Source organism: Danio rerio, chromosome 11 (genome assembly GCF_052040795.2).
Source record: "Danio rerio strain M-AB ecotype USA chromosome 11, GRCz13ab, whole genome shotgun sequence".
Taxonomy (NCBI): Eukaryota; Metazoa; Chordata; class Actinopteri; order Cypriniformes; family Danionidae; genus Danio; species Danio rerio.
In genome coordinates this window covers 7,785,001-7,805,000 of record NC_141031.1, presented here as the reverse complement: position 1 = coordinate 7,805,000, position 20,000 = coordinate 7,785,001, and the positions used below count along the sequence as shown (strand labels likewise).

Genomic DNA, 20,000 nt, shown 5'->3' with positions numbered 1-20,000 from the left:
GATTTAACACAAATTACTCCATGTAAAAATTATGCAAATGTGTTAAATCAACATGATAAATGGGTTTTTGTTAACATTGTGGTTATTTCTGTCCAATAAACTCAATTTTTTCATTTAAAATGTAATTATTTTAATATTTTTTTAGTATTTTAATTAATCAGTTTTTTTAAGGTGCCCTATAATAAAAATCTGGGAATGCCAAGGTATAGTAGAATAATATAAGATCAGTATTTGAAAATGGACATACTGTGAGACTCAGACATCGCTGTTTACTCATTCTCATGTAAATTCCACAAGTGTAAAACCCTGTTGGACAACCGGCCAATCAGAAGACCAAACAAACTGTGACGGAACTTACGGACCATGCCCTCCTCACTCGCATGTATGCCAACTTTACGTCATTCATCCAGACCTGACGAGCAGCCACGGCCTCAAGAGCGCACCAACTCATATGCAGCTCTGAGAGCATTAAAAAAAGCTCTGAAATCATTAATATGCACGCCTCAGGCTACATTTGATAAGCCAAACGTTTTCTAGTGATACAACAGTGATAATTTTCCTCCCTTAGTTATTTTAAACATATTTCGCTCACTATGTATGTGGGACTTTTATTTTTAAAACGCGAGCCCAAAATTCTTTACTATCCGTTACTGGACAACGATAGCACAAGTCATGTTAAAAATTGCTTCAGAACCATGTATGGTCAATCATGGACCTTTTGATTCTAGGAGCATTTTATGAAGTAATAAGTTAGCTTATTAAACAATTTCTGGATATTTTTTTTTACTTACTCAAGCCATAAACCTACTATGTAGATATCAGAGAACAATTGAACTTATTAAATCCAATGCGGTATATGGCATCTTTAAGTATTGTTACTCATTCTAAATGACTGATTTTCAGGCCCGGCCCTAACCAATTTGGCGCCCTAGGCAAGATTTCAGGTGGCGCCCCGTCACATTGCAGTAAATTCCACTGTAAAGTCATAAGAAGCTAAATAGCTTTTTGATCGACTACTACAAGCTGGGAAAACGTCAGATAAATATGCCAATGCAATTAACATTATTGCTGAATAGATCTAACATTTACACATTTGCTTGAGGAAGGAATGATGGGGTAGTTACATTAATATTACTATTTTCCAAAACATCTATGCCCTTCCATAACATTAGCTGACGTTAAAACTAACAGATAGCACTATAGCTATTTAATGATTAGCAATGTTATGTCATATCTATCAACGTTGGGATGTTAAAATATGGGACAACAAATAGCTTCAAATGATAGAATACATAGCAAACAATAGAAAATATTGACAATAAAATAAAAGGTTTAACTTATTAAAATCAATGGCCTATACAGAAATTAAATAAAGCTATAAAATCTATTTAACTTTTAATTGTATTTGCATATTGATTAAAGTTACTATAGTTATTTAACTATAGTTTGAGAACAGAGGTGTTCATGTAAGAATGCACAGATCTATAATAAATGAATGAATGAAGCATTCGACTACTTTAATAACTGTTGTGCTCATTTAAGAGAAAATTAGTTGTGTTTAAAATAAAACACGCAGGATAGAACAACAAAAAACGAAAAAAACGAAAAAAAATAAGCACTTTTCCGACGGTCTCTTGCGGAGAGCTCCACTCCGCGCGAGCTCAGCTCTCCCGGCTAAACGCATATCCCAGGCTAAAGACAGCTGTTAAACATAACCAGCTTTGTCTTTTTGTAGGAAACACACTTTAGATCTTTTTAGGGTAAGAGGTTTTTGAGTTATTGCCATCTATCACTGTATCTGTCAGGAATATTGAAAACAAAACCAACTTAACCCCGCTCATTTCTGGCGCCCCCTGGATGTACAGCGCCCTTAGCATTTGCCTATACTGCCTATGCCACGGGCCGGCCCTGCTGATTTTAAATAAACTAATTTAACTAATTTAATTTGAACTCAATCTATATTTGTTGAATTTTATTACTTGTAATATGTTGCCTCAATTTTATTAAGTAGATATAATCTGTATTTTTTTTACAGTGCAGCTACAGTAGCACAAATTACCATTTCAATGAGTACAGGAGCCCAGAAAACCCTCTAAACCTCACTTTCTGCTTTCACTATCTGATATCCAGATTCGGTGAACGACAGCACGCTGCTAAGAAAGCCACTGATGAAGTGGCCCATAGAAGTGTGAGAGATTTGAGTGCAGCATGGGTGCGAGAGAATCTCCATGTATTCTTGCAAGGGGAAAAAGAAATTGATCGAGTGAAAGAAAAGGCTTTCTTTCTGAGGCTAGATGTGACCAGCCTACTGTGAATTAGTGTCAACTGACCAGCTCGAGCTCCGGTTCAGATAAAAACGGTGCAAAAACAGCTGCAACGCCTTTACCTGCAGACCCCGATCTTTATGGTTTTCACCCATGTGTGTGAGTTTTGACACGGTTGGCATGACTGGTGTGCCATTATTGGCTTTTTTTAACTCCGGATTCTGGCTGTTTTTCATGATGGCTGTAAAACAAGCTTCAGCTCGGTGTTCCAGAATTAAACCACAGATGAGAGAAGCCTGTTAAACTAAAAACGGAAACCACATTCGCAGACCACTTTACTAGAGCTCTAGTCTAAAATAATAGAGATTTAATAATACTTCATAATAATAACTACAGTAACACTACCTAATAGCCATGTGCTTAAAGTCCTTTCATTCTTTCTATCTCTCTTTCTTTCAAAAATAAAGCATGATTGATATACTGTAAACTCATCGGCCACTTTATTAGGTACACCTTACTATTACTGGGCTTAACCTCCTTTTGCCTTCAGAACTGCTGTAATACTTCGTGGCAAAAACACTGGAAATATTCCTGAGATTTTAGTCCATACTGACATAGGATCACACAGTTGCTGCAGATTTGTCGGCTGCATATCCATGATGCGAATCTTTTTCTCCACCACATACCAAAGGTGCTCTTTTGGATTGAGTTCTGGTGACTGTGGAGGCCATTTGAGTATAGTGAACTTTGTCATGTTCAAGAAACCAGTCAGAGAATATTCACATTTTATGAGATGGCACATTTTACTACTGAAAGATGGGTACACTGTGGTCATAAAGAGATGGACATAGTCAACAATATTTAGGTAGGCTCAAATCCTGACCCTACCCTGTCGCAGCAGAAATCGAGACTCATCAGACCAGGCAACGCTTTTCCAATCTTCTATTGTCCAATTTTGGTGAGCCTCTGCGAATTCTAGCCTTAGTTTCCTGTTCTTAGCTGACAGGAATGGCAGTCAGTGTGGTCTTCAGCAGCTGTAGCCCATCTGCCACACAGTTGGACTTGTCGTGCGTTCAGAGATGTTCTTCTCCATAACTTGTTTCTATCGAGTGGCTATTTCAGGTACTGTTGCCTTGAGCTCGAACCAGTCTGGCCATTCTCCACTGACCTCTGGCATCAACAAGACATTTGCGCCCACAGAACAGCCGCTCAAAGGATATTTTCTATTTTTCAGATCATTTTCTGTAAACCCTAGAGAAGGTTGTGCCTGAAAATCCCAGTAGATCAGCAGTTTCTGAAATACTCAGACCATCCCATCTGGCACAAACAACCATGCCACGTTCAGTCACTTAAATCACCTCTCTTCCCCATTCTGATGCTCGCTTTGAACTGCAGCAGATTCTTGACCATGTTTACATGCCTAAATGCACTGAGTGGCTGCCATGTGTTTAACTGATTATAAATATGCGTTAACAAGCAGTTGGACAGGTGTACCTAATAAAGTGGCCGATGAGTGTATGTACATGTATTATTATTGTTTCACATTTTATGCACTTTTCTAATGTCCTGTCATTTGTATTACAGACACTAAAAGCAACAATTCACCATGTCTTCAAAAAGATATGTGCTGGGAGAGAGAGAGGAAAAACACTTTGAGCACATCAAGGTTTTGTTTTTTTAACACAGACTCCAAAGGCTGAGATATCAAAACACTTCAACTCAAAAAGGTATTGAACGTGCTAAAAGAGACTAGAAGATTCTAAAGATTCTATAGACTAAAGTTTATTCATCCTTCAATTCCAAAAGTTATGTTATAAGAGGCTATCCGCTGATACTTTCTTTCATGGTATTATAGCACATATAAAATACTGCAATATGTTCAGAAAGCCATATTAGTGCCAATATATATGCAAAATACCATTCTAGTAGCATGGCGCTTTTTTGTGTTTTCAAACTTTGACATTATTGCCCTTTGTGCTTTCAGGTTTAATTCTGCTTTAACTAAACGTGGGCAGTAAATGGATACTTCAGCTGTCTCATAGCACTTAGTCTTTTATTTTAGAGAATGCGTTTGAAATCTGACTTATTGGTACAGGTATTAATTTTCTCTCAAGATAAGTATGTCTGCGGCGCTGTAGTGGAAATGTCTGACTCGCATTAAGCTCAAAAAACTGTCAGTTCAGTGTCAAAAAAGTAGGCAAAATTGCCTCTGCAACAAAGAACAATTTCAACCTAAATATTCAAATTAAAGGGGACCTATTATGGCCCTTTTTACAAGATGTAAAATAAGTCTCTGATGTTTCTAGAGTGTGTATGTGAAGTTTCAGCTCAAAATACCCAACAAATAATGCTTTATAACTTTTTAAAACTTCCCCTTTTAGGCTTTGATCTGAATTGCGCCGTTTTGGGGACTGTCTCTTTAAATTCAAATGAGCTTGTGCTCTTTTTCAAAAGAGAGCGTAGCTGCAAATGCCTATGTGTCAGTAAAGTGGCAAATTCAAAAATAAGACTAACGCCCTATGTCAATAAGGAGGGGCTAATGGGCGGGGCTTTCCCCCTCTGATGACATGTACAAAGGGAAAATGTCAATCAAAGTGTTTTGTAGACTTTTTTTAAGAGTTCATTAATTCATTCATTTTCTTTTTGGCTTAGTCCCTTTAAAAATCTGGCGTCACCACAGAATGAACCACTTTACTTTACTTTTACGTTAGTTATGAGGATTAGTTCACTCACAAATTAATATTTGCTAATCAGTTACTCACCAACAGATTGTTCCAAACCTACATTAATTACTTTTTTTAGTTAAACATAAAGGAAGATATTTTTTATACACTGTAAAAAGTGATTAGTTACTTAAAGTGAGTAAAACAATTGCCTTAATAGCAACAAGTTGACTTTACAAAAATAAGGTAATTTAACCCATTGTTGACTTAATTTTTATAATTATGACTATTGTACTCATTTTTTTAAAAGGCAACTAATTCTTTTTTTACAATGTCAGACTATTTTAGCATGTCTGTTTTCAAATAATTACTGTAATTATTACAATATTACATATTTGGTGCTTCATTAAGTCTATAAAATCTACAATTATAGCCCGTATTGAATTTAGAGGACACACCGGAGTCTGGAAGAGCAGATTTATTTTAGTTACTTTGATTTAGCTTGATACAGAAAAGCTGGAAAAAAACTAATATAAAAAGTGTGTATTAGGAAAAATGTATTAGTTTATTTAAATTTTTTGAAGTGAATACAATTTGCATAATAATAAAAATTAACTTACCAGTTCCATATAACAATAGGTTTACCTACATTCTTTTTGTAAACTCAACTTGTTTCTTTTAAGGCAATTGGTTTACTCGCTTTAAATAACTAATCAGTTTTTACAGTGTATAGTGATTATCAAATGGCTGTTGAAACCTATTGACTTACAGTGTTAAACATTGCAGGGCTCCACGCAATTTCTTCATGTTGTCTCAACACAAATTGAAGTTTACTTAATTGTTTGGTCCCACTTTATTTTGATGGTCCGTTTGTTGAATTTAAGGTACATTGCATCTGTATGCCATATAATTCTCATTAGATTATAAGTAGACTGTTAGGTTGGGGTTAGGTTTAGTCTGAGTTGACATGTACTTGTAAAGTTTCTTATAGTCAGTTAAATGTCTGTTGAATGTCTGTGTAAACATATATTAAGCAGTCTACTAATACTCAAAGAGATCATCAAAATAAAGTGTTACATTTGTTTTTACAAATTCAAGTGGATTAAATATTAAATAATGATGTTGTCCCAAATATACTACAGTTGAAGTCAGAATTATTAGCGCCCCTGAATTATTAGCCCCCCTGTTTATTTTTTTCCAATTTCTGTTTAATGGAGAGAAGATTTTTTTCCGACAAAGTTTTAAACATGAAAGTTTTACTAACTCATTTCTAATAACTGATTTATTTAATCTTTGCCATGATGACAGTAGACAGGAGTGTTTTGTAGACTATCAAAAAAAAAAGTCACTTAAAAGGGCTAATATTTTTTTCCTTAAAAAAGTGTTTAAAAAATGTTTAAAACTGCATGTATTCTAGCCAAAATAAAGTAAATACATTTTTCTCTAGAAAAAAAAAATTCAGACATACTGTGAAAATGTCCTTGCTCTGTTAAACATCATTTGGGAAATATTTAAAAAAGAAAAGAAAATTCAAAGGGGGGTCTAATTCTGACTTCAACTGTACATTATTTGATTGCAAAGTTTAACCCTATTATAATAGTATGATATATATTTTATTTTTATGTGTTTTTTTATGTGAATTTATAAAGTTGGGGACCTTAACAAACAATGATTGTGTTTATTTACAAAAAAAAGAGTACATGCAGTGTTAATTTAAATGTGAAACAATTAAACATGATTTATTTTATTTTTATCATTGTTTATTGTTTCAATCCGTGCTTTAATTTGTTGGTTTTATGCTTTTTTGAGTATTTATGTATATTCTGTACTCACCTACAGTACCCAAAATTAAAATGGATGTTATAAAGTTACTACAGTTGTCTTGTGAAATCTTATTTATATTCTTCCAATATCATCCAGCCCTAGTTTGAACAAGCAGCAAAACTCTTTTTTTCTGTATAGTAAACATCAATACTGTAGACATAAGTGGAGATCATCACTAAAATGTTTTTGAATGCCTTATTTTGTGTTCAGCAGAATAAAAAAAAAAAAAAAACTTATGCAGGCTTGGAACAAGCTGGGGTTGATAATCGATGATCGAATTTTCATATTTTGGTGAAATATGAAATAAAATGCATCTCTTTAAGAATAAGTATATTCTTAAACTTCATTAATCTAAAGAAACTTAATCTAAAATTATTTAACTCTTTTAATAATAAAATTAAAAATTAAAGGATAAACACTGAAGTATCATTGCATAGAGTTTGTGGGAGGAGCTAACTGAGAGTTGAAATGGGTGGTGCTGTGGCGCTGGGATTTAAATAAATGGTTGGCCTGGGGGAGGGGTTAAAAATGGCACCAAGAGGGAGACTGACAGGTTGTGGGCAAAGAAAGAAGGTGAAACTCACATTAGTGCACATTTGCATGTAATAGAAAATGTAGCACTGGCAGCAAGAGTAATAATTTTTAATTCAAGGAGGGTCTTGGACGAAAATATAGGCCACTGAGCAATCTCTCCAAGTGGCAGTAGAGGCGAGACTAAAATAAAGTCAAATCCATTAGTGGTCTTCTGAACACAAAACAGTATTTTTTGCAAGCAGGAGCAGGCTCTGCATAAATTTCGCTAACCATCAGCAGCGTAATATCACACGGCAATTATCACAATCAGTGTCAAACTAATTCCATTAATGATGAGCAAAAATGAGATTAAGTGGCAAGCAGCGTAATGTGTGTTTTCCAGCCCGATTCAGATGGCAAATATAAATGCTGTCTGTCTCTTTGGCGTCAAGATGATTCCCCATTATGAAAGATGATTCCAGTATGAATATGCTGCTGGTTTTAATCATTTTCTCTTTCAACAAATGACGCACATGATACTATTTAGGATTTTTACGAGATATCACGCTAATATCTTATGCCTGCATTCCACTTGAAGGAACAATCGATCAGGGATGCAAACAAGAAATCTAGCAAGTGTTCTAGCTTGTGTGAGGTATACATTGCACAAATTATTTATACTTTAACTGTGTATGTTAACGCCTGGTTTTAAATAACATTTTGAGTGATCGGATGAAGCGATCAGGCAAGATGCAACTCTGTTTAGTGACATGCATTTATAATAAATAATTTATTTCACTAAGAAGCTGTTTATTGCTTAATTGTTACTTAACTAACAAACAAATAAATATAAAAATAAAACATGCAATAAGTTTGTAACTATTCTGGCATTTTCCTTATACACTACATCTTGTCATCAATTCCTAGTTTTAAGAGCAATAAAATAATAACTTGACTTCTGTAGTTGATCATTTGGAAAAGTATCAGAAGGTCGATTTTTCCTGATTAATTATGTGTTGAACTGCATCCCAATCATCACAAATACTGCAGACCTCCGCATGGACCCAAGATTCTCACAGAAATCAGTCAAGTTTGGTGAAGGAAAAATCATGGTTTGGTTTTACATTCTGTAAGAGGTGTGTGAGAGATCTGCAGAGTGGATATCAACATTAACAGCCTGAGGTAACAAGACATTTGTGCCGCCCATTACATTACAAACCACAGGAGAGGGCAAATTCTTCAGCAGGATAGCGCTCCTCATACTTCAGCCTCCACTTCAAAGTTCTTGAAAGCTAAGAAGGCCAAGGTGCTCCATGATTGGCCAGCCCAGTCACCAGAGATGAACATTATTGAGCATGTCTAGGCTGAGATGAAGGGGAGGCATTGAAGATGAATCCAAATAATCTTGATGAACTCTGGGAGTCCTGCTAGAACGTTTTCTTTGCCTTCCAGATGACTTTATTAATAAGTGATTTAAGTAATTGCAGAGATTTATGTCTCCTCCAAGCTCATATGAGTCACAGATTTCTGTTTAGTGACAAGACTTTTGTCTAAGCAAAGTCAGACCCTACTGTCCTAATTAAATAATTTAAAATCAAGGCATAATCATGTTTTGTTTTGGTCAAATAAGCATAATTTAAAGGCCTTTGCCTTTCATATATGTCACTTCTGATGCCAAATGATCAACTAGAAGTTATTGTTTGTTGTTCCTAAAACTTGGATAGGCGACAATACTTTTATCAGGTAGTGTACATCTTGTACTAACAAATAAACTGCACAACATCACTGCAAATTTGATCAAAAATAAACAGAAAATAAAGCAGAATGTGTAATATTTAATCTGATCTCTCAATCAATATTTTCTGGAGGTTAGCCATTTGTTGAAAAATTTATATTTGTTGAAAAATTCATAAGAGTTCCAGGCCTTTGAGTATGTGTGGTTCTATGTCTTAGGATTAGAACGTAAAGAAGCACAAGTTACCTTTTAATGGAAAAATAAATGAACTGACTGTATTTACAGCCTTAATTGTATTGATGTTAAAGTATAATCAAGAGTTTAATTTCTAAATGAATAACTCTAATTAAGCCAAATAGCATCTGTCGCAAATGAGCAAATCACAGTTAATACTGACCTGCGATTATTGATGCCATTACAAATTGAGTAATCTAGATCTACTGTGTGCTCTGCACAGGCAGGCAAGACTAAGTATACAGAATATATCATTCAGAATGATGAATTATTGTCATTTAATTAAAGCTTATATTTTTATTTCTCAACCAAGTCTATAAATGTGGTATTAAGTATTTAAGCTTGCCATTAAGCAGCATATACAGTTCAAGCCCCCCCCCCTTTCTTTTCTTGTTTTAAATATTTCCCAAATTATGTTTAACAAAGCAAGGACATTTTTACAGTATGTCTGATAAAAAAAAATAAAAAATTCTTCAAGAGAAAGTCTTATTTGTTTTATTTTGGCTAGAATAAAAATAGTTAAAAAATAACATTTTAAGGTCAGAATTATTAGCTCCTTTAAGCTATATTTTTGTTCGCTAGTCTACAGAACAAACCATTGTTAAACAACAACTTGCCTATTTACCCTAACATGCCTAGTTAACTTAATTAACCTAGTTAAGGCTTTACATGTCACTTTAAGCTGTAAAGAAGTGTCTTGAAAAATATCTAGTCAAATATTATGTACTGTTATCATGGCAAAGATAAAATAAATCAGTTATTAAAAATTTGTTATTAAAAATATTGTTTAAAAATGTGTTTAAAAAATCTTATCCATTAAACAGAAATTGGGGGAAAAAATAAACAAACAGGGGACTAATAATTCAGGGGGGCTAATAATTCTGACTTCAACTGTAAATCAAGGGTGGGGGGTTGGGGGGGGGGGGGGGGGGTTGTTGACATTACATGTTAATCAAGCACTCTCCCAGTCAAGTTCACTGTGCAGTTCTTGGTCAGACAAAAAAAAATGAACCAGATTTCATTTGAAAAGTCGAATTTCTGGCTTCGCATGACTGCCATTCAGGAATGTATTTTGCCCAAAATAGCCTGCCAATTAATCTCATAATCACTCTAAAAGGGGGGACTTATCTTGCTCTCTGACTTAAAGGGGAGGGGTTTCCTACCATAAAGGAGAAGCCTTATTGTGTCCTACATTCTCCAGTAGTATCAAAGTCTCAAAATCAAGGTAATTTCACAGCTATCAAAGTAAAGTGTAGCAAACATCAACTCTACAGATCACAACTCTGATGGCTGTGTGAGTGTGCTGATTATTGAGATGATGAGATAATCACCACATCTAAAATAGAGCAAACACATCAGTATACAAATGATGGCAGATTAGATTCAAGTGGGGATGGGGGTATCATTCAACTTGCGCGCGGCACAGGAGCTAATGCTAGTGAAATTAGCATGTTTTTGTCCTTCATCAGCACTGATTGTAGAGCTAATTACTTCCTTTACAAGCAGCTAAAAGAGAGGCAGAACATACACAGGCGTATTCAATCAGCCACACCGTATAAGTGTGAACCACAAGTGGATACATTGTGGTAACAATGTGATAACATTTCCTTAATGAAAGATTCGAACCCTCTGAGGTAACACCCCAGAGAAATGCTCAATGAATTTTATATTTAAGCCCTAATACTTTGCATCTGAAATGATATTGAGTTGATATTTCTTACTTAATTGCTTGCTTGTGCGGGGATGAATTTGTTCGATGGTTTTAATTCAGCGCTAGTAATTGCTTCAGGCTGAAGGAAAGCTAGGAATGACTCAGAAGATTCTATCCCAATCTCAAAAATAAGTCTGATATAATAAGAAGTGCAGATAGTAATATGGTGGATGAATGTCATCCACAGCCACCGGAGAGGTCTTTTGGCTCTGTTCCAAAAGTTAGTGGGTTGTTTTACACAGGCGTCTTTTAAAGTGTTGTCTTTGTAGTAGAGCTGCACATATCGAAAAAAGATTGTGATCTCGATTCGACCCAAAATACGATCTTAATTCAGCTGTTCTACATTGACGACAGCCATAACATGAGCTGCACTCGGCAGTGAAAAGTGAAGCCGAAAGCACACACGTCATTTAAATCAGGGATTCACAACCAGTGGGCCTTAATGATCCTGCAGGTGGTTTTACGAGCTTAAAATTTACTTCATTATTGTACTGTAATTATTTGATTTCAATATTAAAAATGTTTTATATTAAAATGATTGGTGTTTCCACCTGACAAACTGAGTCTGACTCAAAGACAACAAAACATAATAGCCTTTGCATCTTTGCTGGCTCGCAGACAAATTTTACTGCTCTGGAAATCTTTAAATCCACCTAAAGCATCACACTGGCTTCAAGATCTGATGTTATATTTACACTTGGAAAAAATTAAATATTCAATTAGAGGCTCTAGCAAATTCTCATATGTATGGCAACCATTATTAACATATTTCTCTGCTATAAGTGTACTTCCTGGGGAATAATGTGACTGTCTTGTATGTAACTGGAATCTTTTTTCTTTGTCCTTTCTTTCTCTGTCCAGAATCTCAAGCTTCTTCTATGTTAACTTACCATTGTAAGATAGCACAGCCTTATCCCTCATTGAATCACCCATTACTGTTGTCACTCTATTTCTATATGTATTTATAATTATTTTATTTATTTATGTATGTATTTATGTATTTATTTTTATTATTTTTTTTTTAAGATTTGGCAGCCCTTTTTTTTTTACATTTTTTAAAAATTCATTATTATTAATATTTTTTTTATAATTTTCCTTTCATTTTTATTTATTTATTTATTTTTATCGTTCTTTAGGCAGTGTATTTAGGGGTCGTTAAAGTGGGTTTTATATGTATAAAATGTATATAAAATGTCAATTTTCTGTATAAATAATGTAACTTGTTCTTGGCATAAAAAATAAAGGGAAAAAAAATGATTGGTGTAATTGCATTTCCCATTTTCTATTATTGATTACTCTAAAAGAGCCTCACTGTTAAATACAGACTTAACCGTGGCTGCACTTCCAGCTGCTGCACCTCAACTAGGACTTCATGCTCAGCTGTGTAAAGCAAACCATCACGCAAATGTAAAGGTAACAAGATTAAAGTTAAAACTAGTTTGCGCGTGTCCCGCGTCTTTGTGTGAACTCTTTAATACAGGGGTGTCCAAACTCAGTCCTGGAGGGCCGGTGTCCTGGAGAATTTACCTCCACCCCTAATCAAACACACCTGAGGCAGCTAATCAAGCTCTGGCAGGTGTGTTGAAGCAAGTTGAAAGTAAACTCAGCACGACAATGGCCCTCCAGGACTGAGTTTGGACCCCCTGCTTTAAAATATCAGCATAGTGGTCCAAATTTTTGTTTTATAACGCAAGTGCGAGTTTTTTATAACGGACGCACGCCCATACAGGAGGATCTAGCCAGGCTTGATGGTGTTTCAGTAAACAGCTGTTCACTACTGTCAGCTAACTCAAAACCCAACCGCCTTCAAAATGATGCATTTAAAGTGTTTTTACTGTAATTTACCTTTTTTTTTAATGGATATTATGAATAGACGAATAGTGGTCAGTTCAATTAAAATCAGCAGCTTTTTTGTCATCTTTGTTCGGTATAGGTCAATTTATTAAAGAAAAGGTCCAAACACTCTAAAGTTGTAAAAAAATACCTGAAGAATTCAGGTGCTTTGAATCTGTGTATGTTTGAGCCCCTGTTTATTTTTCCCCCCAATTTCTGTTTAACAGAGAGAGGATTTTTTTTCTCCACATTTCTAAACATAATAGTTTTAATAACTCATTTCTAATAACTGATTTATTTTATCTTTGCCATGATGACAGTAAAAAAAAAAAAAAAAAAAAAAAATATATATATATATATATATATATATATATATATATATATATATATATATATATATATATATATATATATATATATATATATATGTAGTTTAAAGGGGCTAATAATTTTGTTCTTAAAATGGTGTTTTAAAAATTCATAACTCATTTTATTCCAGCCGAAATAAAACAAATATGATTTTCTGCAGAAGAAAAAATATTATCAGACATACTTTGAAAATTTCCTTGCCCTGTTAACCATAATTTGGGAAATAATAAAAAAATTTAATTAAATTTGAAGGGGGGCTAATAATTCTGACCTCAACTGTATATCTCATGTCTGTGTGTTTTGTTTTTGCAGACTTTCATCACATTTTAGTGAAAGAATGCCTACACTATTTACATTCCTTATTTTGCAAAAACACACTCTTTTGTTACTATTGTGAGTGTACACAAAAAAAGTAGACACCTAACAGATTTGATTGACGTATTGATCTTATCTGTACAATCAAACCTGAAAGTATAATTTAAGTGCGATCTCTGACCCCTGAGGGTTAATGGCACATAAGGCATTAATTACAATTATTAAGTTAGCTTGTATAGATAACAATGTCATAAATGGCTTAGGGTATAATTTAAAAACACTTTTTTAATAGACAAAGCCTCTTAAATTCCTTTCAGAAGTAAACTGAATAAACACTGAGGGGGGAAAACAACATGTAAAAATGATCATTGGATCATTAGAGTAATTAGCTATTAGAGTAACCGGTAGCCTCAAAGGTTGAGTTCAGTGCTACAAGCATGTTTCAGATATTCTGTACTTTGCGAGGTATTATCATGTAATTTGGCTGATGTTTAAATCCGAAACACTTAATCCGAAGAACACTAAGTATGGATACAGTTTCATGATGACCCCGGGTACAGTTACTATGCTCATAGTAATTCATCATAGAGGTAGATACTTTTGGGTCTTTGCTGAAGAAAGACACTCATATATTGAATTATTAAGCTTCAGTAATCTGCGTAACGTTGCTTGACCTCTACACTACCGCCAAGTCTTCTTGCGGTATTGTAAGAGTCTCGGCCTCTGGGCTGAGCTGGGATTATGGTAATTACGATTATTATTTTTTTCTAAATGTAAAGATGATCTGACAGCTCTTGACAGCTAAATTTTAGCTGACATGACCTTCAGGACTGATCTTCTCTCAACGGGAAGCCATCTTTCAGCACACTGAGAGGCCTGCGAGTAAAAGTGTAATCTGTTTGTTTTGAGGTGGTTAGGGAACGAGATCCACTCTACTGGGGGGTGAGCTACTGTTGCTGCAAGGCTGCCGACGTTCCTGTCCAGACAGGTAAACTTCTACCAATGAGGAAAGCGGTATCCTTCTCAGCGGGATGGAGTTTAGCCCCTGGAGTCTAAACACCAGAGAGGAATGGCTCTGTCTTTTGAAATCCTGAGGGATGCGTCTCTTATTATATGCTAACAACGCCTAGGATGTTGTTTACTGCTGAGACCCACCACTTCACCGAGATGTTGCTTTGCACTCGAGAAAGGTTTCCGGAATACATCAAGCACATATTAAATCTGAAATTAAAAATCAGTCATCCGTGACATTTGACACACAGACTTGGGTGCCAGAGGAATACCAACTCAGTGGCTGAAATCTTGCGACCACTTAAACAGATATCCAGAGAGAGACTATGTGTGTGTGCAGCTAGACGGATTTGAGACGGGGCTTACCGTGAGCTGGATCAGGTGGCCCAAACACCAGATTGTAGCGCAGAATGTAGAAGTTATTCCACACGTAGAGCTGGTTGTCCCTGGGGTTGTACTCCACAGCGGCTATGTACTGGTACTGGTTGGGGAAGTGGATGTCGACGTATTCGCCATGGTTCAGTTTGGTGTTGTACATGTAGTCGATCAGGCTCTTGCTGACCTCACTTTCGTTGTCTTCGTAGGTGGATCGGACCACGTAGAGAACTCCGCAGATCATGAAAGCGTTGGAGGCCGACCGCTTGTCGTATGTGGTCTCCCAGGTGGCCTCAAAGCGGAGGGTGTAGGGGTTGAGCTGGCTGATCACCATCATACCGTTGTTCTGCTCGGTGGCGTAGATCACCCAGAGGCCATTTTCATCAACGGCCAAGTCAATGTCTGTTTTCCCGCCCCACTTATACGGCGAAGTGTCATGATAGTTTGCGTTATTTATAATCGCCTCCCCACTTTTAATTCTAGTCCGAAGGTCAAATTTGACAATGTTACGTGTCCTCTCCTTGTTAAAAAACACCGCTCCGTCATATACCACAAATCCCGTGCCATCGACCCGATGGGGTAGTTTATACGTCGTAGTCTGTCGAGAGTTTTGAAAGTCATCGAGCGAGTTGTACTCAATAAGTGTATCTGTTCTGTAAGGGGTCCAGGGCATGAAATAAACCTTGTCCCCAGCCTGGAGAGGGTCTTTGCACCACGACCCCGCTTGTTGCTCCGCTTCGTATAGAAACGACGGATCTCCAACCGCTTTCAGAGTTCCAGGACAAACAAAAACTAGTGATGGGAAGAACAGAGCAGAAAACAGTCAAACATAAGCAAGCGCAGCTCACGCCAGTTGAAAGCAGAGGGCAAAGGGCCATCTGACTCTACATCACTCTGATAAATGGGCAGTCAGTGAAGACAGAAACACACACTAAGAAGTCTAACAGCTACCCACATTCACAAGCAGTAAAAAAAGGTGCGAAGAATCTGCATCTGAAGGTTATTGAAGCTTAAACGGAAGCAGAAACAGGTTTTTTATGTGTCCGTAAGCAAGCAGCTCACTGCTGCTCGGACATACTGAAGGGGAGTGATGGAGAAATCAAACCACAACCAAACACAAAGGAAACAAAAAGGAAGGAATTACGACAAATCTGCCCTGCAAATAAAAGCAGACAACTAAATAAGGCTTGAGACAGACGCGGAGAAGAGCAGCATTCAGGCAGTCTGTGTCCTGAGACAAGTTTTTCCACCGTTTTAACGTCTTTCCTACGGGCCTAATGTTGCAATCACTTTAGAGGGTAAAGCATTTCCTTTCTTCTTAACAAAGACATGATAATCAAACATGGAGAAAGGGTAAGTGGAAAAAAAACAAGAGAGAGGGAAAGCGAGGGAGAGAATCAGAGAGAGAGTTGGAGAAAAGGAAAGTGAGAAACAGTAGAGGCAGTGTAAGCCTAGAAGAAACCTGTTACCAGAGCATGCTGGGTTCGTGGCAATGGGGCTGGGGTTCGTACAGGCAATAAAAGAGTGTAGAGGAAAAGAGGAGGAGGGGGGGGGAACGGGGCATCCGCACCCTCTGCATTGCCGCTAACATTTAACTTGTGCTTTATCATTTTCTTTTAAAGCTTCTCTCTGATTGCTGCTTGCGCACTGACCTTTACTACAATACAAGACCCTTTCCGCTATCGCCTGCTATCAGAAGCAAGAGTGGGCACAGGAAGGTTTTACAACCACAAAATAAATAAATAAATAAAAATAAATAAATGTGTGTATATAGATATATTAAAGAAAGAAAAACAAGGAGCTGATTGTGTCAGTGATTTACCTTTTTGCTCCACTTCTATTTTAAGCGTTGGAAGAGAGAATGAAAGGAGTGCAAGGGGGAAAAAGAGATTAAAATGAATTAACCATCATGTCCATGATCACATGCAGTTAACATGTCATGAGGTTACGGGCATTATGCATAGAGCTACAGCTGTCAGAGGAGAAAAAGAACGCGGTTAGACACTTTCAACACGTGAAAGAGAGACAGGTTAAAGGGTGTTCTGTCACAGTACAAAAGGACAGCGTATGTGCCTATGAAGACGAATCAATCTGCTGTTGTCGAGGGAAAGCTGCGGGGAAATACACGGGCTGAATTCTAGATAGCGGCGTATAGATTTTCATAAGAACTCAGGGACATCGACCAGGGAAATCTGAATTCCAGGTGGACAGATGGTAAGTTGCGCTGGAGGGAAACTCAAAACCAGAAAAATTGAGCTGTTCCTCTACTCTACAGATCCTCTCCAACTGCGGAGTTCTTGTCAGCCCTTGCAGGCTTCATATGAACACTTGAAGAGTCTGTTATGGCACTAGATTGTTTCAGTTTTCAGAAACATAAAGTTTCTTGGATATATTCATACTTCTTAAAAACTCTGATTTTATTTTAGTTTGGCCGGATCGGGTTGGAGATTGGTGGGCTTGTCAAATGTTAAACATTTACTTATAATATGTCATTCCAAACACATATGCTATTCTTTCTTTCGGCACACACAGAGGATGTTTGAATGTTTTAAGATGTTACAGTGAGGCTCTAGCTAGATAAGAGTGATAACATTATTTATTTCAAGGTTTCGGGCCAATACACTGTCCTTTCAAACCTTCACCGGATAAACAGACAGACAGAAAGACAAACATCTGGCCACAGTTTCGACACTATCACAATGTTCTTTTTATCAAAATCCCCATTTCGTGCAATAGTTTTGGTTTAACATATGAATGAATCTGTAACACTTTATGATAACTATACACAAATCATCTGTTAAGCGTTAGCAAATAGTGAATTCATTATTTGTTAAGCATTAACTCTGCATTAATGAACATTAGTAAACAGTTCATAACTACAGATACAACTGCTCTTTGATTAATTTTTCCTGACTAAATTAAGTATCACATTATTTACAAATCATTTGTATTTAAGAGAAGTTTGGGGGGGGGGGGGGGGTTGTTAAGATAATTTAAGATGAGTTAGTAAATGATTAATAAACTATTTAAATAAACATTTAAATCTCATTATTCAGGCATATACTAATAGTTAATTTGAATGTCGATAAATGCTTTATTAACTTCATCCAGTTTTGTCACCAAATCTAAAATGAGGACTATTTATGATTTGTAAATCTTTTATAGATGACCATTAAAGGCTCAGCATCAAATGAACAATACACATTTGTAATCTTATATGAACAGTATAATTACTGTACAATTTAAACATAGCCGAATAACGAGAGAGTCAAAATATAACACAGAATTGGATAAACCAACAAGGACAACAACATAATAATTTAACAATTTATTATAATACAGCATTTCAATGTTATTTAGCGATATTTAAACTGTACAGTAATTTTACTTCAGTTAAGATTGCATTTGATACAGTTTCATTTGTGTATCTTCAAATTAATAAGAAATTAATATAGAATGCATTTATAAAGCATAGTCCTCACTTTAGATTAGGTCACAAAACTTGATGAAGTTACGTTAACAAAGAATTAACATACAAATTAATTATTATTATATGCCTTAACAAAAAGATATATCTGCTCCTCAAATGTAACATCACACGAAGTGGCTTCCGGTTCCAAGCACTCTACCAAACTGTATGGGGAGACTCAAAAAATGGTAATAATACAAAGTGATGTAATACTTTCGAATATATATAAATACATATATACTTTTCGAAAATATATATACATACACATGTATATATATATATATATATATATATATATATATATATATATATATATATATATAAATGCATATATATATATATATATATATATATATATATATGTGTGTGTGTATATATATATATATATATATATATATATATATGTGTGTGTGTATATATATATATATATATATATATATATATATATATATATATATATATATATATATATATATATGTATATGTATATCTCCATGCCAAATATCCAATGGCCAGAAAGTGATAATTTATTTATAATTGTTACAATTTTGGTATTTGTGATGCAGCTAGTCCTGTTTTGTATGCCATGATTTTATATAAATTTCACTTTAATATGTAATAGGACTAAAAAGTGGCCATAAACAAATATTTTCTCAATTCAAATGAGCGGCTTGGACCCAGAAACAGTATTCCATATGCACTGATACGTCACAATTTAACAAGCGGATAAACACTGTGTGGGACTTGTGGAGCTGCATATTGATGGATTTGCTCTTCAGTGTTTGGACTTTCAGCTGTGTAATTTAAACCACACTGACCTGAAATAAACTGAACTTGAAATCTGTGCTTCTATGTTAGAAGCGTCTTTGACACGATCTACATTGTAAAAGCACTATATAAATAAACATGAATTGAATAAATGTTAATTTAAATAGTTTATTAATCATTTACTTACGCATTCCGAATTATCTTTAAAAACCAGCAACTTCTTTCAAATAACTGGTTTGTAAATGATGAAATACTTAATTTAGTAATGAAAAAAATAACAAAAAAGTATGAAAATACAATCATTAAGCACATTATATATGTGCTAATAAGTCAAGAATACAGCATTTTTATTAGCAGTTATAAACTGCTTATTAACATTTGTTAAAGCAGATAATGAATTCACTATGTTCTAATGCTTAATAAATGATTCGTAGTGTGTAGTTTTTATAAAGTATTACCAATGAATCCCATGAAACTGGTCCAGAGCACAGAAAAAAGAAGACATAGCAAAATAAATGTTTTTCATATGAAACTAATAAAATAAAGTTCATTTTTTGTAAGACAATTAAGATTTTCCTTTTTTTGCTTTTTTATGTCTTAAAATAAATAGGTTTCCATTGTACACAATTTTTTTTGTAGTAATGTGTTTAATGCATGCCAATTAAATTACAGTTATTTTAAAAGTGCTGAACTACAGTAATTTTATAGCTATGATAATCACTGTACCATTGAGGAAAGTGAAAATAGAAAAGAAAGAAAGAAAGAAAGAAAGAAAGAAAGATAAAGGAAGGAAGAAAGGAAGGAAGGAAGGAAGGGAGGGAGGGAGGGAGGTAGGGAGAAAGGGAGAGAGAGAGAAAAAGGAAGGAATGAGGGAAGGAAGGAAGGAAGGAAGGAAGGAAGGAAGGAAGGAAGGAAG

General features: G+C 35.3%; 2 protein-coding genes across 51 annotated transcripts in view; one reads left to right on the top strand and one right to left on the bottom strand.

Annotated features, from left to right (window-relative positions):
* adgrl2a (adhesion G protein-coupled receptor L2a) overlaps positions 1–20,000 on the bottom strand; it is a 272,313-nt gene that overhangs the window by 69,943 nt on the left and 182,370 nt on the right. For all 50 annotated transcript variants that reach the window (XM_087273202.1, XM_087273199.1, XM_087273205.1 and 47 more), the window contains exon 5: positions 14,839–15,639. In XM_087273202.1, the coding sequence (XP_087129328.1) occupies positions 14,839–15,639 (801 nt within the window). The remainder of the gene's footprint in view (positions 1–14,838; positions 15,640–20,000) is intronic.
* LOC147841653 (uncharacterized) overlaps positions 1–20,000 on the top strand; it is a 202,134-nt gene that overhangs the window by 83,738 nt on the left and 98,396 nt on the right. The window lies entirely within an intron of this gene.